At 36.6% G+C, this 27,369-nt stretch overlaps 1 protein-coding gene across 2 annotated transcripts in view; it reads right to left on the reverse strand.

Moving 5' to 3' along the window:
- Nucleotides 1–27,369, reverse strand: part of CPEB4 (cytoplasmic polyadenylation element binding protein 4) — a 60,883-nt gene that overhangs the window by 6,512 nt on the left and 27,002 nt on the right. The window contains exons 4-9 of one of the 2 annotated variants that reach the window (XM_039352033.1): nucleotides 7,865–7,888; nucleotides 4,762–4,935; nucleotides 3,073–3,162; nucleotides 2,083–2,201; nucleotides 1,042–1,156; nucleotides 651–832 (exon numbers count right to left, since the gene is read on the reverse strand). In XM_039352033.1, coding sequence (XP_039207967.1) covers nucleotides 651–832; nucleotides 1,042–1,156; nucleotides 2,083–2,201; nucleotides 3,073–3,162; nucleotides 4,762–4,935; nucleotides 7,865–7,888 — 704 coding nt within the window. The remainder of the gene's footprint in view (nucleotides 1–650; nucleotides 833–1,041; nucleotides 1,157–2,082; nucleotides 2,202–3,072; nucleotides 3,163–4,761; nucleotides 4,936–7,864; nucleotides 7,889–27,369) is intronic. The other variant, XM_039352041.1, reaches the window with a different exon arrangement.

Here is a 27,369-nt window from a genome sequence, read left to right on the forward strand (position 1 = left end):
AAGTTAAAAATTTCAGCACATCTAAAGGGCACAAGGTTGGTAATGCTGTCTTACAGTGTCAAAACAACACATGTTTCTTTCCAATCTTCTTTCCAGCGAATATGTCAATGTGATAAAAGGAGAAGTGAACTTCTGTTGCAAAGACATTCTTAGTGCTGCTGACTTGGGCTGTGAAAATATGCTGAACGTTAACAGAGATGGATGTTTAAGTAATCGAGTATTGTTGCTGTGCAGATTATACTGAATTAAAACAGAATGTGTGCAGGAAACTTAGAAATCCAGGAGAAACATACTGGAGCTGCATGCCTTTAGCTTTGATAAAGCAGCTGCCCATTCTACTACAAAGCATTCAGGCAGGGTGAAAGAAAGGCTAATATTAAGCAAGTCATGCAGATGTAAAAGGATAACGCTAAAAGCACAGGCTTATTTTCTGTGCCGCTGGAAATGGCTCTAAAGGGAACAACTGGTTTAGGAGTCAAAAGGCAGTAAAAAAAAATCAATTCTTTGATATTTGGAATGACTGGGAGGGGAGCGGTATTGCATTTAAACAGGTTTTTGTTGTTGTTGTTCCTGTCATGAAATGGCACTTTTATGGACATAAGCCAACAAAAGAATGCTGTGTAATAAATAGAATACGCTGTAGTACTTACCCGTTTATCTATCTCTCCATGTTGCAGCTGAACAAAGCGGGCACTGATAGCAGCTATATAACTCTGTTGATTGGAAAATGCAACACGCCCAGCTCCTTTTGGGTACTTCAGTTCAGGGTCAGTATCAATTCCAGCATAGCAAACTCCTCCATACAGCCGATCCATTATCATTGCAAGCTCCACTAAAATATAGTAATAACAAATATGCATATAAATCTCCTTTTTTCCCTAGGTTCTGGGCAGTGAAATTTCTACTTTTCTATCTAAATTTCTGCTCTTCTATCTGAAAAGAATGTAAACAAAAGTTAATAAGCCCTGGATTTTTTCATATCAGAAATTCTCAACAACAAGGTAGCTTGGACAAAGTCAACAAGTCACTTATCCATCATACCTGCTCGTAAGGGTCGTGGAACTCCGCCTACAAAAATGGTTTTCCGTGGATCCAGAGGTTGTGAGCCATCCATCACAAAATCACTATCACTAAGATTCCAAGGTCGGATCTGAACCTGCAAGTAGAAAACAAGACTTTATATAAAGTTCTAAGAGTCAGAATGGATTTTTTTCATAGTGCTAACTCATTATTATTTTGTGTCTGAGCATGTATATCAATTCAAGGCAATGAACCTACCTAACACTCCACCTATTTTCCCTGCAAAATCAACCCTGTGATGTGGGTTGAGTGAGAGTGATTGGCCTAAAGTCACCCAGCTGGTTTTCATGTCTAAGCAAGACCTAGACAGTGATAGCAATACAGTCACATCCCGGTAATATAGAGAACAGAGTGATTCCACATTCCTCTGCCATTGTTTATCCATTTGCTTCAGCTAATAGAAGTGTCATCTGTACGTGCACATGCTTGGTCAAATGACAGGAAATCCTCAAAGAGGCTTTGTCAGCTTTCAAAAAGAGAAAACACCTCAACATTACACTCAAGACATTCAGAGGGGACTTCAGTTGCTTCGAATGAATCCCAGAGCCTTATTAAATAACCATGAAGGTACTGAAAGGAATTGAGGAGAAGAGGAATTGCTTTAAGGAGCTGGTCATGTTTCTATTGCATCATTTTTCCTTCAGATTCAAAGAGCTGCAGAGCCCTAGTATTTAGTCTGCAGGCTGGAGACTTCCCACACCCGTTTGACCATCAAAATAAACATATAAGTGTTCTACAAAGCCTCAATAGCAACTATAATAGAAGCTATATCTTTAGTTTATCATGGTCCCACTAGAGACAAAATCAACTCTCCCTCCCAATCAATTAACTTCTATAGATAGAATTCACACCCCCTCCCAAAAAGAATTCTCTCAAACTTCTTCCCTTTATGCTTCTCCTTTTCAAACTATGGACATACATGCTTCTCTAGTATATGAACAATACTTAAACACATAATTCGTAGTTCATTTTGTAAACGTCATATATAGCCAAGCCACATACTGGTTTATCTTTAATCGTGGGACTGGAAACACACAGGTAGAGTTTTCCGTCCTCTTCAATACATGCATCAATCAAGGCCTGTACAGAGCTTTCATCTTGGAACAACAAAAAGGCATATCCTAGATAGAGAAGAAACAAATATGATTTGTTTGCTATGTACTATATATGATGTATTGAAATTTTCTATTTTGTATGTACTTAGATATGATAACCATGAAAAAAGGAAAATCATGATTGCATACTTAAAAAAAAAAAGGGGGGGGGGTCATTTTCCAAAATAGCAAGAGTAGCTATAGTCTAACCAAAATGCTATTATTAAAGAGATAAAAAATAAATTACAAAACGTCATCTTCCTTATATTGAAATTTAATCTGAATGTCACCGCTTTGCTCTATAGAGAAGAAATAGAAGGGGGATTAAAGAAACTAAAGAAATTACTGAAAGAAAGAAAAACAGGAAGGGAAGCATGTTGAATAGTAGATAAGTTCAAACTAAAAAAAAGTAAAAAGTGGATAAAAAGTGCCAATTGGAAGTTCAGAATAAAATGAAATCAAAACAGTAACGACAAAACATTTCAAATAAGAAGAAGGTGGACAAATGAATACTTCATATTATTTTATGATTAGCAGTAATATTGAAATATGCTTTTGTGATAGTGAAAACTCAGGTATATAATAGCAAACGTGTCAAAGAGACATCCATGTTAAAATCTCAAATGATAAAATCCACTCCATGAATCATAAAATTGCAAGGTTCAGTCTATCACATTTAGTTCTATGCTCCGTGCAGGAATCCAGAATTAAAGCATCTAATGGCAGGTCCAATGAAGAGCCCACTGCTTTTCCTATTAAGAAAATATCCTAGTACTAAAAAAATCTTTTCATGAGGAGGGATAATACCATCTTTCAACTAACATAGCTTTTATAGAAACTGTTACTTGTTTGGAATAATTTTAGGGAAGGACAGGATACATGAAATAACAAAAGTTACCTTTAGGAGGAAAGTATGATTTGCTTTCAGCTTTATGAGGCCAATCTACAATCAATGGGCCAAAACGACGAAAGCTGGCTGTGATCTCATCTGCAAGTTAGTGGACCAAACAAAGAGAAAAACAAATCTTCACTTTTTTTTCAAGGGGAAGGGTCCCAAATAAAGCAATTTAAGCAATTTGATAGTAATACTTGGGTAATACTAAGCAACCCAAATACGTGGAGAAAGCAGATATTTTCAAAAGGAAAACATTTGTGAGTCCAGGTATATATTTAATAAAAAAAGCAAACCGTTTAAATATCAAAGCTTCGGCTTTAAGGTTACGAATAAAGATTTGCAGCAGCCCAAGTACTGTAATTAAATGACTGGATTCGAGCAGTTTTTACTGCCTAGCTCCAGGCATTCTCCCACACCTAGCATGCAGAGCTTGCATCAAGAGCAAGTTGCTCAGCACGGACTTGCAAAAGGTGGGGAGAAAGGGAAAAGAATGTAGCACAGCCTAGTCACACCTACTGCTTACGTCATAGGCTTAGGCAGTATCTGTGCACATCTGAGCTTGACCTCAGTCTATCTTCAGCAGCACTTGCAGAAAGTGGTTATGTAACTGCTGCAGAGATGAGCATGCAGATCTCATTAGAAAGCAAATGCTTCAAAGCCTTTCTTCAATTTCTAAATTCAGCTCAGGTGATCTGCACAGTGGTTAATATTACCCACATGCACAATTCTTTTTAAAGTGCACCACGGAATTGTTTTACTCAGTTTAATTTTAAAATAAGCTGGGGAATCTAAAGCTATTTCGGGAACAGACTGAAGTGTTATTTACACACAACACAGAACCTGGACAATTATTTGATCTGCCTTCCCCATATGCATTTTCTATTTTATTTCAATTCTTCCCAATATATTTTTGTGGTTTATTTCTTCATAATCTGATGTTTTTATCGTCATGAAAGTAACAGAAATATTTATCTTGGGGAAAAGTAAATGTCATAGATATTTTTATGCACACAGCTTAAATTTATACAATTATTACCCAGAATTACAGAATTAAAAAAAATAGAGCTAGACATCTCTAAAGTATTTCTTTACATTTCTTTTTTCTTTTGAAACAGTCTGTTATTCTAATTAGCCTAAAAAATTAAAATAAGGAGATTCCCTTTGTTTAGTAGACTTTTAAATCAAGGCAAATATTGCCATCAGTTACAGTTAATGTTCATATGCCCAGCATGTTCCTTATGCTTAAATGGGATTTTTTTTCAGCAGTAATTCATCCCTCTGGTGAAATATATGATAATAGCAAAGAAATAATGCATTATATATTGTTCCCTTAAATAGATGAAGCACTACACTGTACTTTAAATCAGATACTGACTAAAATGTGTGCCTATTACAATCATCTTCAAAATAAAAGACCTTCATAAAGAGTTTTATGATGTCATAATATCTAACTAAATGAAGCAAATGTATAAAACATATCTCATAAACTCTGCAACTCACATCGCCTTATCACTGCAATTCATAACCTAAAAGCTTGGATATTTGGTAGCTCATAGGTTTACACAATTTACACTGTTTGAAAAACGGCTTGAAGTGAGGTCATCAGAATGCTACAATCTGGCATAATTATTCTCTTTTCCATAAGGCTGCACTTGGTCATGTATTTTTGGCAATACTAATATCCAAATATACCTTCATCAATATCGGGTGGCAGACCACCCACAAACACCTTGCGAGAGTACCGTTCAACTCGCTCGCCATTCTGATGAGAGAAGCAATGTGGTGATCCTAAGCCACTATGGAGAGTCTGATCCCCACGTCCATCATCCAGAAACCCATCTTCCATTGGGAACAGGGAGGACTGACCTATAGTTGAAAAAACAATATATATATATATATATCTATCTCTGTGTGTGTATGTATAATATACATAGATGTATGTCTCAAAACAGACCAGCAGAATAATAGCTGCCTATTTTATTATTCTTTCTCCTATAACAAAGACTCATTATTAATTAAACAGATATGCAGTGTTATCTGAATGACTTTGTATAGAAAAGCTGAATCTTAGTATCATTAAATGGTGCACGTCATAGACAAATGTCACTAGTTCTATTCCATACACAGAGACTATTTTTTCCCCAAGTATATGCTTCAGAAATATTTTACACCACGCTATTATTGTTCACTCCCAGTGACAATTTACAGTGTTATAAAAATGATCTCAGGACATTGCAGGTACAAGATTTTAGTCACATCCATACGATTATACAGTTCAAGTAAAATATTCTACATCTATCTTACATTTAGATCTCACAGCTCTTTGTCTTTATTGACAAAAACAATAATAAAAAGCCAGAGAAAAATGGAGGAGAAAAACAGCATCCTCCAATCATTTTACCTCTAGTCTCACTGAGGTGGCATACTAATAGTGTCACCATACTTATATTCTCAGAAAGAATAAGTATGGTGGGTCTAATAAAACTGGGCAATCAGTGCAGTAGAGCAATTAAAGGATTATTAGTGCTGAGCAGAACCAAGTTCCACCCCTCTTGGCCATGAAACCTGGTCAATGTCCTCAGATTGGTCACTAGTTATTGCTTTCATGTATACTCTAAATTCTGTAGAAAATAGCTAGGAAAGAAATGTAATATATGTTTCAATGGTAAAGAAAGCAGAATTGTAAGTCAGTTAATAGTCCCTGGTCCACAAGTACACGCAGGTAAATTATTTACCCAAGTCGATTAAAATTGTCCTTTTTTAGGAGCTTATTAAATGTGATCAGAATACTGTGTGGGTTTTAAAAAAACAGAACAGGAGGACTTTTTTCTTCTTGAAGCTTGTTTTTACAATTACCAGAGCATGCTCACCACTGCAACTTTGGTGGTTTAAAAAAAAAGGTTGAAGGTTAAGAATTCACACTGATTCAAAAGTGAGCCAGTAACTTCTCATTTTATAACATGCCAAAACTAAAAATAGGGCTTGAAGATTGAAGACGGTGTAGTTCTAGTTAGAATCACGTGAAACCACCACTCAAAATCACCTCAGGAGAGCCGGACCTCAATGAATTTTTTTCTTGACAGATTATGCTAGACTAGTTAGTGCCTCATCTAGGAACATTACACTATTATTTTTGCTATTCATTTTTGCTACTGTAGTTACTGCATTAGTGTTAAGTATTGTTCCCACAACATACCTTAGAATAAATGTGATTCCATTACAACTGGTCTTGTGTTTCTCGCTAGTTTTTTAGTTCATATAGGATTAACATTTATGTGAAAAAGACATATATTAACACATATCCCTGCATTGTTTTACCTCCCCAAAGAATGCCATGTTGTTTAGTATACAGTATACGTCATGTCTGTTGAAATTAGAGCAATATAAAAGCTATAGAAGTCATTCCTTTTATATGTATTATAAAATGCTAAACATACACCACCGATCAATAGTGAAATCCAGATGCACCAAATGGAATTGTGACATTTCCATCATCCAAATGCCAGTGTGCATGCACACCAAGAGCATTGAACAAGTGCAGTGCAGGGAAAGTGGCAGTTCCAGGGAACCAATCCTGGAGCCACTGTCCTTAGTTAAAGGGCAGAGAAGTAAAAGTCTCCCTCTCCCCTCCCCATCGCTTAATGCCTTTGATAAAATAGCTCTGACACTGGCTTCAGGAAAGGGGTTGAGGCATAAAAACCATAGACATGCACACAGGGACAACATTTTGATCACTAATGAAGTCATAACAGTTTACCAGATTGCCATAACCTACCAAAACTGAAAAAACAAACAAACAAACTCTATTTAGAAAAAACAGCACTATGCCAATCGATTTTCATGATCTGCATTCTTCTGAAAAAACTGAATCCTCTCAAATAATTTGAATTCCATAGTGCTGCAGAGCCCCTTTTTTAGCATTAATTCTCCAACCGCTGACCCTTTGGGGGGGGAGAGATTTCTTACAGTGATTTCCAGATCAACATCTCAGTCCAGGCAGCACAGAGAAAGCTAACAAGGGGTCATCTGTCGATGATCATTAAGTCAGCATGCGTGGCTCAAAGATGTAGTTTTAGCACCCTGGTTCTCATCCCACCGATTTTTAAAAAGCACCTATGTGACTTAATTGCCAGGCTTCATTTTCACAAATGACATAAAAATTTCCCCAAACTGTATATTGTGGTCCTGCTAGTGCCTGCAAGTCAGTTCCGTGAAGAACTCTCGAAAACAAAGACCTTGCTCAGATGCAGAGAATTTCAGCTTGATCACAGAAGTTAGATAAGAAAAAGGCAGGGCGAAACTACCTATATCACAGTACTCAACATCTTGAGGGGCATGCAAAATGTTACCTAAGTATAAAAATGATTGGAAGAATGCCTGCGCTAACAGCCACAATAAATTGTGATGACAAGGTTGCCTGGGGGAGAGACCTGGGAATTCAAGTCATTTAGGTGCTTCTCTAGGTAAGAAACCCTCTTCTCCCACCAGCACCCAGCTGAAGCTATCATTTATGTATATTTTAATTTGGGAAGTTCTGGCTAAAAATACCGTTGGATACCCCACTCACTCTGTATTTAATATATTATGTTAATTCTGCCTTGACCATCTTCTTCTGGGATAATGCTACTTTCAGTAAGCAAAGTTACCACAGCATGCACATTGAAGAAGCCTGCCCCTGCCCCATCCACCCGGCCCCTTTAAAAACTTCTTCGCTTTTTCTTTCAGAAACAACTGGTGCATTAGTGATGCCATAAGACATTTTAAACATCAGAAAATTAAAGAGGAATGTTGTTACCTCGCCTTCTCCCATATGTCCTTGCTGCATGTCAAATGAGAAGAAAAACAGCCTTTCAAACATTGTTAAATAAAAATTAAATATAGATAGAAAGATATGCTATTTCACCTCCATGTAGCCTCAGTGGTTCTCAAGCATTAGTGCAGTGCAGACCACATAATATATATATATATATTAATCTCAAACACATCAGAACAGCTAACAAAGAGATCTAATTTTAAAAATGCTACCTTTAGCTGCTTTGTGCTCGCTAGACCAGAGCATCCAATGGATTGCCACTTTATTAACATATCTCATATTTCTAAGAGGCTGCAACCTTGGATTTTGATCAGTCTATCAGTTTCCCAACAATCATATTTTGTTTTCAGTGAGCCAATGTCTTCAATTAAGATTTACAAGGGAAGCAACTGACCATGCGATTACCATGAATCCAGAGTTAGGAATGTTAATGTCTGTGAAACATTAACACATTTATCTCACCCTCTAGCAAGCTGGTTTTAAAGAATGTTAGCCATTGGGCTAAATGACTAAAATGCTCTGTAGACTAGAAAACAAACATTACAATGGATTGCTTTCTATGGACAACACTGGGACTCCTTCTACAGTACCTGATTGTTCTTTAGCTTCTTTGCCTGTGTAAAAATAGTATCAAGGCTTGAGATGAGAGGTGGAAAAGTTTTTTGTTTTGTTTTTTTAATTTAGCAATTGCACTGAAGGTTTGGGAGAAAGTAACTTGGGCAATGATACAAAGTAATCACAGAAATCTTACTTATGCATGTGACCAAAGCCAAATGGAGCTAAAATGGGGAAAGGGGCTTGTGGAAAGTGTTCAGGTTTTAACTGCTAACTATGTTAAGCTTACTTTAATGCTCCCACTGTTCTTGGATTTCACAGCATGGCAGGAAACAACACGGCTGATTTTTGATAACTAAAGTCTGAAATGCCTGGGGAGGGTGAGGTTAAAAGAATTAAGGGCCACATACAGCCTTAAATCTTACGTTTCTCACCCCTATTTAGCTTGCAATGCTTACTAACAGCCACATCCTAATGATATTAATCAGAAAAGAAAAAAAAAACATCTTACAGTCTGGTTATATCCCTCCAAGCATCAATTCACATATCACGCTGAAAGCAACAATGAGTTCTCTTCAATTTATGAAATCCCCAAACAGGTTTTTTTTTAAGTAATTTCCAGAATTCTCAAGGACCAAGATAGTCTCATGTATCATAATATCCTTAATAGAATATCAAGCTATTAAAAAAAAAATCCCAAACCACTATTTAAGAATCACTTGCATTAACTCTGAGAGGAGGAGAAAGAGGAAAAAAAAAATCTTCTCAAACATCTGTTGACTTTCTTTTTAACGTGCCCAGCTCAAAGATATTTATTGTCCCTCACATTATTAAACCTGGCATCAGTTCTCTCTTTCTTTCACCTCTTATAGTCTTTACACAAATTAAAATGCCCTTCAGAAAGAGTCAAGGCCTGATGAAAGAAAAGTAACAGCTTGTTCGGAGAAGTGGAAGTAGGGAGAACTGTCAACTGTTTAGCTGATAGAAGTTTAAATCCCAGCACAGACCTTTTGGAAAATGGGTCTTGACAATTATTTCTGCTTCATGTCAAGCATTTCATCGTTTACAGATGCAGAAAGGCCCAGAATGGTTCTGTAACTCTTAAATAAAAACATAGCTACAAAAGCCACTTTGTGTGTGCTTAGAGAAGCTCAAGTGTCTTCATAGCGTTCTCTACCTAAAAAGCCATAAAATCCTGTTTGTGGTCTATAGCTGTGTAACAAAACTAAATATACAGTACAACTGTCCTTGCTTGGTGCACTAACAGGCTGGTCAACATAGCTGCAATTTCTACTGAGGCCCACAACAGTGTTGTTAAAATGCCACAGACTATTCTGTCATGTGTGTGCCATAAAAACATTGTGACAGTAACCACACCCAAAAATCTGAGACTGTTGCAGGAAGTTTTGCTGCTACAGATTCCAAAACTTCCTGAATCCAGGTTGGTCAAAGAAAGTACAACTTCAAAATATTAATTATTCACATCCATTTTTTTCTTTACTAAAACAATAAATCTATACTGCCCACATCTCCATCATCTGTATGATGTTAGAAGCAATGTTTCAAAACATGTGTAGGATTAGGGTGAACATGCTATTCCTATCAGAAATATTCCATAAATTTCAAGCTTCTCCAATTGAAATATAGATTTAAGTTTCAGTTATTTGGTGGGTTCAAATATTCTGATGTACTATTCAGAGGAAGTTCATGAAAGTTCACAAGATGTTTTTGATATCTGAATATCTGTCTTATTTACCGAAACATTTCCCTCTCTGAGTTTTTGGTTAATTACAAAAAGTGCCACTGTACAGATTACAGTAAAAATACTTTTCATCACACAAAACGTAGATATACCCAGATTCTAAAATCTTACAAGAAAAAATACAATGCTGGGACAAAAATGATCCTAGCAAAATACATTTGGGGGATTTCACTTTAAAATGTTCATAGAAAAGCAACAAACATAATAATCAGGGCACTAGAAATAAAGTCCTATGTAGAGAAATTAAAGGAACTGGAAATGGTTAGCATTGAAGGAAAAAATACTGATGGAGGAGATGACAGCACTCTTCAAATTTCTGTTCTCCATTAACTCCAGAATGCAGAACATAATCATGGATTCCAGCTGAACGTCAGGAGAAACTTTTTGACATAAAAGCATGCATATCTATTATATGTATGAGTGTATGCATTCTGTTATGCCCTCTTAATAGTGAAAAGTCTTTTTATACAACCCAGTTTTTCAAAGAACTCTTCCAATCCATTGTTCTCCTAGCAAAATACTGCATTAAGCACATCTACAAATGCAAGCCAAGGTAGTTATTACTGCCAAAGAAAAATGTCTTATGCACACACAAACACACAAAAAACCTAGAATGGTTGGATATAAATATGAAATCTAATTTAGAATCAACACAGGAAGGCCATTCAAATGGCACTGAACTACCTATGACAGGTATGATAAGTTCAGGTATTGGCTGAAATAAAGTTTAAAGATTAATATAAATTGTACAGGGTATATTATAATGGTAATATTCAATTTATCTTCTAGTTTACCTACCTATTTAGGACCAACAATTATATATTGTAGAAGGAAAAGTTAGCAGAACTTACAGTCTGAGTAGCAATTAAAATAGATATAGAAGAATGTAATTGATGAAAAAATGCTGTGAGGCAGTCAATACAAGAGACATTATAATGGTTCAATAGAGCTTTTTGCAACAGAAACCTATTTGGAGGAACAGAAGACCACTAGACAACTGAAACACTTTCCTGTCAATACCTTATGTAGTACTGCACCTAGTTAAACCTTTGGATAAATTGAAATGTTTAACACACCACCTTGTTTCCCAGGAATTCCCACTGTTATCTTTTTTTGCAGCAACTCACAAACTGTGAATGACAGAAATGGATCATGAAACATCTGCAAACTTCTGCCAAAAGGTAGAAATCAGATCATTATTCCCACTGCTGCATATTTTACATGCTGAAGTTTTGAAATTTAGGTCCTTGCATGCTCAGTGAAAGAATCTCCGATAGCAGAAATGCATGATTTTTTTTTCTGTCACTTAGGCAGTGCTGTCATGGTAATATGTATCAAACCAGATTGATCGACAATCTGCATTAGTTTGTTAAGCAGGTTTATAAGTCATTTGTAGCTTACATTTTTACTGTGGGAAACACTGCCAATTCCATTAGTAAACATGGCTGCCATGTAGTATATAGCAATAACTGTGAGAGGGATTTTGGAGTCTTAGTGGACAATCAATTAAATATGAACCAACAGTATGCAGTGGCAGCCAAAAAAGCCAATGCAATCCTAAGTTGCATTAACAGAGGGATTCAATCAAGATCATGTGAAGTGCTAATACCACTCTATAAAGCCTTCGTAAGACCACACCTAGAATATTGCAACCAGTTTTGGTCTCCATACTAAAAAAAAAAAAAAAGATGTTGAGACTCTAGAAAAAGTGCAGAGAAGAGCAACCAAGCTGATTAGGGGGACTGAAGGCTAAAACATATGAAGAATGGCTAGTCTAGTGACGAGAAGGACCAGTGTGCATAAGACATGATAGTAGTGTTCCAATATCTGAGGGGCTGTCACAGAGAAGTGGGGGTCAACCTATTTTCCAAAGCACCTGAAGGCCAGACAAGGAATAATGGATGGAAATTGATCAAGGAGAGATTTAACCTGGAAATAAGGAGAAAATTTCTGACAATGAGAACAATCAACCAATGGAACAAATTGCCTACAGATGTTGTGGGAGCTTCACCACTAGAAGCTTTCAAGAAGAGACTAGACTGCCATCTGTCAGAAATGGTGTAGGGTCTCCTGCTTGGGTGGAGGATTGGGCTAGATGACCTACAAGGTCCCTTCCAACTCTGTAATTCTAATTCTAACTATATGCCTAAGAATTCAACCAACTGAACAGACCACCAATTCTGTTTATTTAAAATGTGCAGGTTTCTCCCATTCTGCATACATTCTTTTTTTGTATATGTACATGTCTTCTACAGGTTTTTTGTATTAGTGACATCGTTAAGTTTCAGATTATCAAACTATTTGCAAACACGTCAGTTCTTAAAACAAAAATCCTTGAATACCTTAAAGGTTGTAATTCCTTGCTTATGAAGCTTGTGGAAGCAAATCTGTCCCGACACATGTTAACTGGATAATTGTATCTAACCAGAGATCCATCAAACCAAGATTAAGGAAAATTCACAAAGAGATGATGAAGGCTACCAGCCCTTTAAGTAAGCGTGCACTCACCAAATAGTAATTAATCACATTGGATATAGGTATTCTAACACTGAAGCTTATAAAGTATGGTGCTTAAGAGTTTGAATTATGAATCAAAATGTCTCTAATTTTTATGTCAGTCTTACCAACATCCAATAACCTAAATAAGCCTGACTCTTAAAGCCAAATGAACAATGAACACATTTGGATATTATATTATTTTAAATTTTGATTTGGCTCCTACTGCTAGGATTGCTAAACAAACTAAAATAGAAGTGTGGGATCTGCAATGTATTGTGTGTAAACCAGGAACTTTAACTCCCTTCTCTTATAACAAGCCACAATCAAGTTTAAAACCCATTGCAAGAGGAGCCAGACAGATCAGTCAGCAAGCAAGAGTACACTGTTTGTTCACCCAAAAGTTATATTAAATGCACTAATATGATTACAAAATATAATGCGAACATAAATTTGGTTTTTTTCCACAGAAAGTCAAGAAACTATTCATTACATGGAAAATCCTGAGGAGGAGGAGGAGGAGGAGTAAGTGCAGGCATTTATTGTCCAGTTTGGCTCTTGGATTTAGTCCAGGATTTATCTTCAGTCAGAGGATAATACTCACATTCTACCAGATTATGCTTTTTACTAAAACATGTAAATTCTTCCAGGTGATTCAAAAACACAGAAGGCAAAACAACAATACAACTTAAAGGAAATTTTTAAAAAATTCTCATCAAACACAGGGAACAAAAATAGCTAAAAGAAAAAAGAAAAGTATTTCTCTAGCATGCACAATCTAACAACAGATGGAAGAGGTCTCAGCAGAATATAAGGCTGTTTTTAGCCTGCTTTTTCCAGATATACTCTCAACATTTCTGTGATCAGGAGCAGATCTTATGGAAAAGTCTTAAAATACAAGAAACATCCTACAGTATTGAAGAAGGAAGCTGTAAAAATATCCCAGTTCCTGACAGTTTGGGGTTTTAATTATTAAAGCCAGCACTTTGAATTAGTTCGCAAAGCTACTGAAAATCCCTGTATGTTTGAAAACTGGCATTCTCCATTCTCTCTTGCTGATTTTGTCTTTTTCTCACAGCATGGTATATTGAACTGACATTTTCAATAACCATCTACTGAAGAAAGCTCTTATTATCAGGGCATTCCACATAGTCGTCTTATTATTAGAATCTATTGCAAATACTGATAAAAAAATCTGACTACTGTAAACTAGACCGGTATCTGAATTATTTTTGTAGTTTATTTGCAAAATATCTGTTATTAAAGTTAATGAATATTAACTCCAGCAATGAGTTACATGTTGTTAGCACCACTATTCTTTTCTCATCAATCTGTTAATTGTAATAGAAATAAAGCACTGTCTTAAGAAATAGGAAGGATTCCAATTTTGTCCAGGCTAGAACACGCATATGAAAATTTGAAAACATGTTGTGGATGCTCTTGCAGAATGGCTGCTTTCGGTAGCTTTACAAAATGGCTACCACAGAGAAGATTGCCAAGTTATAACACCAGCACTGACCTGAATGTTCGGCCACGTTCATCTGCACCACTATCATCTCTTTTTACACTTTTCTTCCCTTTTCTAAACCGGCCCTAAGCTGCTGCCATCCATTATTTTTATTTTCCAGCATAGGTAAATAGATGGAGCCTATATGCAGCTCAAAAGTATTTTTGAAAACTAACTATGAGTCTGGAGGCTGATATTTTGCTTTGAAGCGTGCCAGCTTTCAATTTATTTATTTTTTGAAAATCAAAGAATGTTTTTAAAAATGTAAAAAATTGGGTGGGATAGAAAATCTTGCAAGTACTTTGGCACCACACTGAGGACCTAAACAATAAAATATTTGCTCCAACTTTAAATAACAGCTATAAAATTCATATCTTACAAGTGCGCAGGCCTACACACACACACACACACACCCCTGTTGCCCAGTGGGAAATACTCCTTGGCAATCTAACTGTTTTTATTACCAGAAATAGAAGACAAAAGAAAATTAAATACATACAATAATTATAAACATGGAGTCCTTTTTTCAGTGTAAAAAAAGAAGTCACCAAAATGACTTGTTTAATCTAATAGACATCATCTTTTCTAGAGAAAGCAGCTTCTCTTTTAAATCATGTTCTGTCTTTCTACACATGGGAATGGAACTTGTGAGTAGATATCGATAAGGCCCTCACAAAGCACATAGAGAAGCAATGAATACAAACCAATAGGGAAGCTCCTATTTAAAATAGTTGACATGTTTTACTAAACACACCAATTCTTTTAAAAGTGGCACACAAATGCAACCTCCCTATTAGCATCACAACTTTTTCAGAGCACCATTTTGACAACTATTAGTAATATTTGGGTTAATAAAGGTTTCTCAGATTTATACATTTATTTGGAAGGTGCTCAGCCTGCAACAAAACCAGCTGCCAATTAGTAATATTTTGACTATGGTAAGCAAGAAAGTTTCTTTATCTGATAAAGCATAAGAGAAAGGTCACAAAGAAATGGTTAATTTAATTGGGCACCTTAGTTTCATGTATTTTGCCATTTTTATCATTTGACTCACACAAGTCCTTAATTAGCTGCCATATTACAGCAGCTGGTAATCTTTAGGGAAGACTTGTGAGGTGCTGTCCACAGGATCACTTGCAAAACTTTTAACAGGACTGTCAGAGAGTTGTTTTCTTTCCCCTCCAGGGAATGTTTTAGCTCAGATGGGAAACGTTTTTTTTTAAAACCCGTCACTGATGCAGCTTGTTATTATGATTCAGTGTCTCTCTCTCTCTCTCTTTAATAAAACTGTTTCTCTCATAAAGTTGGTTTGCTTCCCAGTATTCTGTCACTTTTGCAATCCAATCTTCAACCAAGCTTTGTCAATACAGGAAGGGGAGGATAGGCAGAGGAATCAAAGACCTGGTAACGCCCGATCAGTGCTGCAACGAAACCAAGAATGTGGTACTACAGCTGCCCCAATCCATGATCCTCAGAAGATCTATTCCTTCATTCCCAGTACTTTCTAATAGCCAAATTTCTACTTCATTTCAACAGGCCACGTGCTCTGTGAACTGATTTACTGACTATGAGATAGAAATCTCATACCCGCCCTTTATTTTTCCCATCATCTCCATTTTGCAATCTTTTTACGTTCTTGTTGTGTCCTGAGCCTGCAAAGGACTTTGTAACCCTGCTGTCAAAGCAAGGAAAGTGAGAGAGTGCCTGCTGTTGTTGGAAAACTGGGAGTGTGAGTATTGGGTAGTTAATTCCAAAACAATAGCCCAGTACCATTTGTGGTGTGGCTAGTGCACAATAGATGTGCAGGTTTTAGGTTGGCACACCACGCTCGTGTTGAGGTCGCGTATAACTACCTATATAGTTAATAAGTCTCATCCGGGGGGGAAGGGGTGTTGTGTCCCGGGCCTGCAAAGGCAGGCTCGGGACGTTGCAATGGTCCCGGGCAGTTGCAAGCCGCCCGGGACCAGACTGAGTGGCACTGGCTTTGCGCGCATGTGTGAGGCGCGGAAGCGCGCCAGAATGTTACCTTTTTGCCCGGGGACTCTATTAAAGGAGTCAGAGAGGCCTGTGAGCCTCAGAGCTGTGACAGAGAGAGAACTGCTTAAATAAAGGGCTGTTGGAATTACAGAACGTGCTGTATTCATTCGCCGTTGACTCGAGGACTCAACAGTTCTCCATACTGATTGTTAACTGGCTTCTTTGTCACTTCGGCTTTATTGAGCCATGATGTGATCAGATAACCAATCTTCATACTTTTGGAACAGTGTGAAAATGCTCCTTAAAAAAATTGTGTCCTTTTTCATTGAATTTGCATTTAAGAGCTATGGTTTTGTTTTGTTTTTTTAAAAAAGTCTATCCAGTTTATCACTAGCCTTTATATTATTTTTATTTCTTATCAAATCATTTGTTTCATTTTGTAGATCTCCATGAAACTTCCCAAATTAAAATCCCAATGCTGTAAACCAATTATGGAAATAGGCTTTAATTCCTATGCTGTATTACATGCATTACTAACAAGCACATCTATTTGCTCCATTTGGGCAAAATTATCCTTTATACCAGTGCTGGCAAGTTTCAAGAGTGAAATAAATATATCTTCTCTAGCATGTGACTCATTTCATAAATAATATGCCTATTCATTTAATTAGAGGAACCAAGGGTTCTATGCTGATTTTGCAAATATTACAGAATAATACAATTCTGTAATTTTTTTGAAAAGAGTACTCTAACATGTATTTTTGTTTTTCCTCAGTTCTCTAGAGATAGATCTAGGAAAGACCTGTGACCTTTTTTTAGTTGGAACACTAGCAAATATTTTTTTTTATTGCAAAATAGGTTGGATATTGTGTCCTATAACTACGGTAGTCTTTTCATCCACTGCTCTTTGACAGTGCAATAAGAGAAAATTCATATACAAATTCATATACATGTCTACTTAAAAAGAAGATTCATCACTCTCCTAGATAAGCATGCATATGATTATACGCTAAGAATGCAATGACTTGGAACCAAAGCTAATATATGTAAATACAAGCAGAATTCTTCCAAACTGTGCAGAATCCCTGTTTATTTATTTATTTATGAGACTTATATACCGCTTTAAGTGCAAGCACTCTCTAAGCGGTGTACACAGTAAGCAATGTATATATATATTTACATTGCTGTTCTTCTATAGATACCCTTTACTCCATCCCAGTCTGATTGAAGCAGAAGATATTGCAACGTGAAGATATGCCAGTGTGTGGCAAAACCAAGCTGCATGAGCAGAGTTACATTTGCACTTTTCTGGATCAAATTATTATGACTTTTTCTGAACTTTGCCTGCCAGGACAGCCAAAGGGATTGATGGATGGGATCTCAAAACCACTGACTGCTATCTTTGAGGACTTCTAGAATGGGAAAGGGGAAGTGCCAGAACTGGGTGCCCCTTGTCGTTGCTGGGGAGGCCCACCAACAAAGGGAGTTCAACGCCTGACGCAGAACTCGAACCTTCCTAGTGGAAGCGCTGCTGCATAGCCTCTGGAACGGGAGCAAAACCCACTGTAGTTCCCTGGCGTAAAGACGTGCCCATGGTACAATTGCTATACAGGACACCATCTTCCTCAGGAGTTGTGACAACAATGCCAGAGTGACTACCGACTCTCTCCAAACCCGTTCCTGTGACAGATAGACTGTACAAGTGTTTGTGTTGATGACCGCCCCCAAATGGAGGAGGCGGGCAGATGGGACCGTCTGACTTTTCTGAAAATTGACAGAAAACCCATGAGACTGAAGGGTCATGATGGTGCGGACTAGGTCCAATTGAGCCTGCTGGAAGGATGGAGACGGTATTAGAATATTGTCCAGATAGCACTGGACACGGACTGGAATTTGTCTCAAGTGGGCGGCCAGCACTGCCAATATCTTTGTGAAGACTCAGGGGGGCGAGGAAAAACTGAATGGAAGGGTTCTGTATTGGTAATGCTGGTGGGCATAGCAAAACCTGAGGAACCTGAGATGTCCAGGGAGGATAGGAATGTGTAAGTATGCCTCCATTAAGTCTATTGATGTCAGGAAGTCCCCTTTTCTGATGCTGGCTAGTATCGATTGAAGCGACTGCATCTTGAACTTCTTGTACGTTAGGTAGTAATTTAGACTCTTTAGATCCAAAATTGCCCTCCAGCCCCCCGAAGTCTTTGGAACGACAAAAAGATTGGAGTAAAACCCCCGCCCCTTCTTATCCCCCGGCACTGGTTCTATGGCCTTTATCTGTGATAAATGGGAAATGGCCTCTGACATGAGGTCCGTTTTGCCCGTGTTCTGGAGGGTGGGACAAGACCAGAAGCGTTCCAGAGGACTGGACCAGAACTCCAGGGCTAGACCGTGAGTGATGGTATTGAACACCCAGGAGTCTGTGGTGGTGCCTTCCCATACGTTGGCGTAGAGGGACAGTCGACCACCTATGGGGGAAGCCTCCCTGGAGTCACTTAGTCCTTCTGAAAGGACACCCTCCTGAGCCTCGAAAGGAAGGAAAATCCACGAGGAGTTATACAACCTGCTGCTGATTCTGGAAAGGAGCCAATTTACACGTCTGCTGAGCAAGAGACTAAGTCTAAACTGGGGTGCTCTTGCACACCAGAGGCGTGGCAACTTTCCAGACTTAGTCTTATTGGAGCAGGAAGATTAAGTCAACCCATCAGTGGATTCTCCATCCAATCATGCTGGTGAATGACTGGTCCAAGGTTATCCAGTTAGCTTCATGCATAAGGCAGGCCTAGAACTCACAGTCACCCGTTTTCTAGCCTGGTGCCTTAACCACTACACCAAACTGGTTGTGCTTTTACAAAATCCCTCTTTAAAATGGCTAATATATTTTCTGTCTAATCTCTTCTGAGATTAAATGATATTTAATATAATCATAAGAAATAAAGATTATGCTTTTTACAAGGAAATATTTGCAAGATTAATATCTAAACTTCACAGCCATATTCAAAGTCAATCTTTTTCCCCCTTCTTTGGTGTGATCAAATTTATCATTTCCCTCATTCTCTCTTTCTTTCTTGGGGGTCTCATTATTGAACACATATAGGAGTTAAATTTACTGCTTATATTATATGTTGCTATAATTGTTTATTTTGAATCCTCTTTTCATTAGATTATTATATGCATATCAACATAATAAACAGATGCTAAGACAGTGGTTCTCAACCTTTTTAATGCCACAACCCCCAACCGGTCGTAAGTCGAGGACTACTCAACTGGTCGTAAGTCGAGGACTACTCAACTGGTGCAGCACCGTTTGCAGAATGGGACTCTTGGCTGGCTCAGCAGGGCAGAGACAGCCTGGACAATTTCTATTGGCTTTTGAAAGCCAATAGAATTAGACTCTATTCAAGAGAGTCTATTCTATTGGCTTTCAAAAGCCAATAGAATAAAAGGGAGTACACAGCTAAGGAAAAGGGGAAAAAATGGCGGACTGCATTGTTTGGTGACCTCCGTGAAATGGTCGTTCGACCCCAAATGGGGTCCCGACCCACAGGTTGAGAACCACTGTGCTAAGACAATCATATTTGGCAATTCAGTTTTCAAATATTCTTACTGAATGTTTTGAATGGATTACTGAATTTAACTGAATACTACTTTTTCTTATTACTGTAACTTTCTTCCTATAAAATAACTTGACCCTACATTTAGATTGCTAAGGAAAATACATAGATGAGGACAATTAGTAAATTTTAAAACTAACACTAGTTAAATATGTGAGCAATTTAACAACTGATTTCACATACATTTTAATCATTTACATTTCTTCTCTCCTACCAGTATATAGGTATATATGAAGCAAGTCCAGAAGTCATTCTGGCACAAGAGAAACGGTCAATGTGCAATATCAGGAATATTTTAAAATTAAAAGTATTGCTACATTCATTTTTATTTCAAGTAGAACATTTCTTAAAACTTCTTTATTGATAAGACAATATAGAACCAAATTATCATCAGTCATTGATGCTTACATATATATGTCAAAACAGGCAGGATGGCAGACATGGCATCCCAGTACAAGTCTTGATACTTTTGTATGTACACACAACATTATCACAAGCACAAAAGCAGATTGCAATGTAATACCATTTCTGCTGCCTGGCCCATTTTTACCTCCCTTACAGATGATTATGTCACTCTAATTATTAAAACATTACCCTGTTATTACTCTGAAGTTATCTGAGAGAAATGAATAGTAATTAACTACTCCTGTTTCCACAGTATGAAATAAGGAATTAAGAAATAAGAGGAAAATATATCACAATTAGAAATGCAGAAAGATCAGTGTCAACACATTTGTTATGAACATTTGGATATATCTAGGAAAGCTGTGGACTGTAGGCTAAGACTTCTATATTTGACTTTTAAGGAGGCCGAGGCAGAAGCCCCTCCTCAAAAGACTAATGATACCCCTGTCCTTTTCTTTGTGCAGGAAGAATGATGAAGGAAGAAGGAAGAAATCGCTCTTCTCCTTCTGTGCATGGAAAAAGATATTTCCTTTCTGTTTATACTGGATATGATATTCACTCCCACAGTGCCAATGCTAAGAACAGGGTGGAGCTCCACAGATAGGACTTTTAGAGAGGGCAATTATACTCATTGATGTCAGCCAAGAGTTGGGGAGGGGGACAGATTAATTTATCTACTGGTATACAGTAAGCTGTTAATTGAATGAAGAGTTTAGATAATAATCCATATGCAATGATCCCAACAGCTAATACATTGCTTTAATGAGTTGGCCATGGATTGGAATTCTACATTCCTATAGAATTTGGGTGTTAAACAGATATTCAATCCTTGGTATTATAATGCCAAGATAATAACACTGAGTTTTTAGAGCTCTGCTAGAGTATTAGATCAGTCCTCGGACTTAACAATATCAAAAAAGAGCCGAGGTGGCGCAGCAGTTGGGGTGCAGTACTGCAGGCCACTTTAGCTGACTGTGTTCAGCAGGTCAGCGGTTCAAATCTCACCGGCTCAAGGTTGACTCAGCCTTCCATCCTTCCGAGGTAGGTAAAATGAGGACCCAGGTTGTTGGGGGCAATGTAAATATATATATATATATATTGCTTCCTGGTGTACACCGCTTAGAGAGTGCTTGCACTTAAAGCGGTATATAAGTCTCATAAAATAAAATAAAAAAAAATCTGATAATACACTAGAAAAACTGTACCTTCCCCCCCCACATTCTGAAGTAACTTTTGATCACTACTGTTCAATGCTATTTTGATCAGATGTTAGAAAACGTTAAGAGTTTCTTCCATGGTGAGAAAGTGGTAATTCTAAATGACATTTAAAAATTAATGTTGACTTGTATTTGTGCCAGAATTTAGGGAATCGTATTTAATATTGCATTAGATCCTGTGTGATAACTAATCTGTGGAATAATCGTTCCACTGAGCTCAAAAGGCTTCTAGTACAGACTGATTTCACACAAAAATTAGCATATAGCAAAATGCTGGACCAACCAAGCACTCTCAATATTACTAGTTGCTGTAGTGAGTATGGAAATTATATTCATTATTTTAACTTTTCAATAAATTACTTTTTTTAAAAAAATCTTTTTTATGAAACTGAAAACTTCATACATTCTTTTAGAAGATTTGATATTTTAGTCACCAAATCCAACTCCTTCTCTAATTGTTACGATTTTTTTTTCTTCCTAGCACTTTCCTTGTTACTATTATTCTCAATCAAGTGTTGATCCATTGATTGTAACAGAAATTGACTGATGAGCTTGTTGGCCGAGTCTGATATCATGGGCTGAGAGAGAATGATTGACCTAAAGTCACCCAGGCAGCTTTCATATCTAAAATGGTACTAGATCTCACAGTCTCCTAGCTTCTAGCTTAGGGCCTTAACATTCCTAGGCTCTCTTAGGAATGCACTTATATATTTATACATAAATACCATAATTCATATAAATCACTTGGGAAATTGTGTATGTACTAAAGATAATATATATAGATACTAAAGATTATATCATATACAATATGTATATACATATATTGTGTACATATAGATATATAGATATAGATATACTGTATATGCATGTTTGAATAATACTGTCTGCAAATCCATATTTCGATGGAATGTTCAATATACATTTTAACAATAATCAGTTTACACTATGATTTCATAAACAAATACCTTTTAAATATGGTTTAGTTTACTTCATTCCTATTTCAAAACAAATTAAACATTTTATATCAAGGCCTTAAGGGTATTTATAACTTTGGAATGCCAATAAATTCAGCATTTCTAAATCTGATATTTAGCTTTAGAAGAGATAATTGAGTTTACATTAACATTCCAATTTTTGGTTTTCCAACTCTGAACTTTACTTACCATCCAAAATAACAAAGAATATTATTAAAAGAATATAGTACATTTGTCAACTGCTTATCAGTTTAATTAAAAAAGAACAATGAACTTTCTCCCAAATTGTCTTCCAATTCATACATTCATTTAAAGAAAACTCAGATTACAGATTAGAAAACAAAGACTTCCAAATTATCAAAAACAACTATTGAAAAACTTTTCATTTCTTATGAAAGAGTTCCTCAGCCCATCTAGACCAAGGCTTTTCAACCTTTTCACCCATTGTACCACTTTTAGGATATGGCAACATCCAAGTACCACTAGTCGCCTAGAAAGTTGTCAAAAACTTGATGACCAAAAAAAAAAAAGGAAGAAAGTGAAGTACAGGTAGTCCTCGACTTACAACAGTTTGCTTAGTGACTGTTCGAAGTTACAAAGGCACTGAAAAAAGTGCCCCCCAAATCACAGCCGAGCAAGACATCTGCCTGCCCGCCTGACAGTGGCGCTTTTCCTCCTGTCTGAGGTTTTCATTGTTGTGAGCATTTCTGTTGAGGATTGGCAGCAGGGTGGAGTGGGGGGGTGTTTGGTTTTTATTCCCCCCGTCTGCTGGGTGGTTGCAGCAGGTTTTGGTCACTTCAAATGACCCTGGGGCACTGTGACCATCATAAATATGAATCAGTTGTCAAGCATCTGAATGTAAATCACAAGACCCTGGAGATGCTGCAACATTCCAGCTGATTGGTGCTTCTTCTGGGCTCAGCAGAAGCGCCAGGATCAGCACCAAGCTCCAGCTGGAGCCTGGCGCTGATCCTGGCACTTCCACTGAGCCCTGACATCCCTGCAGCTCCAGCCATCTCTTGCTCAGGCTTGTGTGGTGCTGCCACCGATTCAGCTTATTCCCCTCCCCCGCTACCACTTTTCTAGAATGGTCGCGTACCACCTGCCAGGTGCCAATGTACCACAGGTGGTACCCATACCACTGGTTGAAAAGCCCTGATCTAGACTAATATCAAACAAAAGACCTTTGTTGCTTTCTTAAATTGATTGTTCAGCTTCACTATAATACTTGAAGATAGAAATTCAGAGGATATAAACAGAAACAAGATAGACATATATTTCACAATGGCCAGCAATTAGATTTGTTGTCATCATGTAAGCACTAACAGAAATAAATTATCCAAATATACTATCTAATATGGAATGCCTAAATAGTTATAATTCAAACTTCCCAGACCAATATACAGTTTAGAAGATGGATATCTTTCAGATATCACAGTTTTCAGGAAGCATTTCTCTGCAAATTCACTAGGTACAATTTAAAAGCAAAATGTGAAATTATCATTTTTAAAATAAAATAAAATAATGGAATGGAATAGATCTATGACTAAACACATCAACATTGATATTAACCGGAAAAACTGATCCATCCTAACAATGAGTACTGGCATTTCCAAGAATATTTGACAAGTTAAAAGCTACCGCAGAAAAGAGTCACCTGTTCATTTTACATAACAAAAGTGAATATTTGTATTTTTATAATTAATCCAAATTACATCCCACTGCAGCTAAGGGGGAGGTGAACCTCTGGTGGATGATAGAATGATTACCTCTTCAACTGCTTAAGAGAGGTATAGTAAAACAATAGTCTTCAAATTTTATTACAGACATTTCAGGAAAAAGTTGCTTGTCTTAGTAGCATACTTGCATGTTAGCATTTATTATGTCCAATATTTTCTAAACACTGTTTCCTAAAAATAGGTTTTAACAATTTTAGCAAAAATTCTAATCTCATAAAATATATTCTCATAAAAAAAACCCTCTCTTGCAGAGTTTTGCTTTACTGTAATTCATCATCAGCAGAGATATATTTAATAATGGACAAATTATATGGAAGATTTCTAGAGAGGAATTTTACTATATTCACATAATCTACTTATCTGAACTCATTTAGCTGTACATTTTGGCTGGTTTGCCAATAAAAGCTGCTCTTCCAAACGCTGCACTAAAAATATCAGTACTGTGAGCATCAAGTTCCTTTGACATGAGCTAAACAAATTAGTGCACTTTGCTTCATGTTTAATACTCTACTTCAGTATTAGATAGAAATAATTTGCCCTCATGTAGTATATAGAGTAATCTGACTTTTGGGAAAGGGAGAACAATAAATGTAATAATTACTTATTTTTAAATCTTTACCCATGCAGAAATTTACCAAATCTAAACTGCAAAAATCCAGAAAGCCAGCAAGTGGCAGCAAAAATAATTTTAGCTATCTGTTCTGGGAGTTGGATTCATTGTCCTAATTGGCATCTTCCAACTCTACAATTTTATTTCCTTGGACTTCAGTACAAAAACTATCAAATCATTCAATATTTTTTTCTTAAACTGGCACTATACAGTGCCATATTGTATTACTTTTACTACTGGCTCAGAACATATCACCATCAGATGAAAAACTTGTGTTGTCAGACAAACAACTGTAAAGCTTCTTTGGTGTGCAAAACTAAGACTGTTCTTTGAATTCAGGTCCTGTTGCTAAGTCAAGATAATGAATATCACTGTTTGTTTACTATAATGGCAATTTTTTCTTCTATAAACTTTCACTTTATTATATTTTCTTCAGTGACAAAGCCCAAGGTATGCTTAGTTTTTTGAAAACAAATTACAACCCCATGTTCAATACAGAGTATATTTTTAATTTTACAATATTCAAATGTTAATGCTTTAAAAGGTTCCAAAAATCAACCAAGATAGTTTCATTTGCTCAGTTATGCACAAATTGGTGCATAATTGCACAATTGTGATATTTGTGCAGAAATTTGGAAACACAAATTCCTTGTGTGTCCAATCATACTTTGACAATAAAGAATAGCCTAGTCTAATCTAGTCTAATCTAATCTAGCTGTTATGCTATCATAATAACGAATTAAGATTGGGTTTATAGAAGAAAGTACAACATCTTAATTTCTAACAATTATAATCAAGATGTCCATTTTCCTATCAGGCTATTTCTTTAGTCTCTGAAGCTCTGGAAAATATATACTATCCATCTTTACATTTCACAACTTATTTAGAGTATGTCTTTCTCTTCTTTGTTCACCACTACATTACTCTTCTACAGATTCATTCAGAATGGGGTAATGTTTCTAAAGCAAAGATTTTGACACATTAAGAGCAGCTGGTACTGCAACTGCAACTGGGATCTTCAACTTTAAGAAAATTTCAAAGCTGGTAATTATGACTTTTACTGGTGTAAAAATTGGACTTTAAGCTATTTCAAATGCTCAATTTATTGCTCAATATTCTTGATTTATCTCATTTTCTAAGGTGCAAAATGTCTTTAAAATAGTAAATTCAAGGTACAGGTATTTAATACAGGTATTTAAGATAATTTTTAATTTCAAACAATTAAATATCTATAATCAATATTCTAATTAAGCAAACCATTTGATAACTTATAGTCTCCAATAGTAGAAATCAGATAATACTATTGGGCTTCTAATTAAAAGGTAATGTATTTTATATTTGTAACTCTTGAAAGGAAAGTCAAGCATTACTCTCTTTTTATTTTATCTTCCCCATTTCCCCCTTTATCCCTTGCCCTTTGTCCTTCACTATTTTTCCTTCATATTTTTCTTTTTTAATATTTTATTTTTGTAGAAATGTAATAAAGTACAAATAAAAAAGAATCTATGGTGATAGGTAGTCATACAGAAAGTGGCCTAAGGTGCTATAGCTTGCTATACATAGCACTTGATATCATCCAGCTGGCCTTTTAGTCAGCACTTTACAGTTTCAAACTCAAAAGTTGGTAAGCCCAAGATACCCTGGAATTCTCACAAATTTCATTCTCATTCCATCATCGAAGCAGATCTTCTCTGTAGTAGAGAGAGATTCTGAGAAAACCAAGCATTGGCATCTCAATATGTTGCCGGATGCTTTAAGGGAGATACCATGTCATTTAATGTATCATCAAAAGGCAGCAAATATACCTAGTGCTCCTTTTTCCTACTACAATATTTTCTTCACAACAACCTTAAGGTAAGATAAGCTGAGAGAGTGACTGGCCCAAAATCACCAAGCTGGCTTTCATGCCTAAGGCAAGCCTAGAACTCATAATCTTCTGATTTTCTAACTGCTATACCAAACTGTCTCTCATATATACATTACTTACCTTAATAGTTAAATATGAGGTAGGTGATATAGCATGGATGATATTTTTACCAAGTTTACCCCAATTGCCTAATCATCCCCCTTTAAAATGATTACTATCTTTGCTATCCTATAAATGTTCTATCCCACAAAATAGACAAAACCACCAGGTATACATTTAATTTAATTTAAAAGGAAATGTTGATATTCTATTATTTGGCAGCATTAATCGGGATATCTTGTCATTTTAGAGGCAATTTACATTATAACTTTAGTTTTGGTTGTGTCAGCCCTTCAAGGTAGTCCAGACAAGAAGCCCAACCACCAGCATCAGCACTATCTTTACTGTAAAGTCACATTAACAGTCTCTTGCAAAACTATAAGCATTTCTCCCCTGGTCTCTTTTGAGTTTCTCAAAAACTAGGGTGGGTCCCTTATGAAATGTTTCCCATGCTTTCTCCCCAGCTGAAGACTGAACTGCCTCTTATCCAACTGATGTCAAGGCACTAACGTCTTGTGGTCTTCCTCCTGTCTCCCAAGGTCATTTCCATGTACCATTACCTCCTGCCTGTCAATATCAGAGACTTCAAAAGCTGTAAGCTTAATCCCAAATGCATAGCTACAGTAATGGATATTTGAGTTGGATTAGGCAAATCAGTGAAAATATCAACT

This window comes from Crotalus tigris, unplaced genomic scaffold (assembly GCF_016545835.1).
Source record: "Crotalus tigris isolate CLP2741 ecotype Arizona unplaced genomic scaffold, ASM1654583v1 scf7180000017568.12009008, whole genome shotgun sequence".
Lineage (NCBI taxonomy): Eukaryota > Metazoa > Chordata > Lepidosauria > Squamata > Viperidae > Crotalus > Crotalus tigris.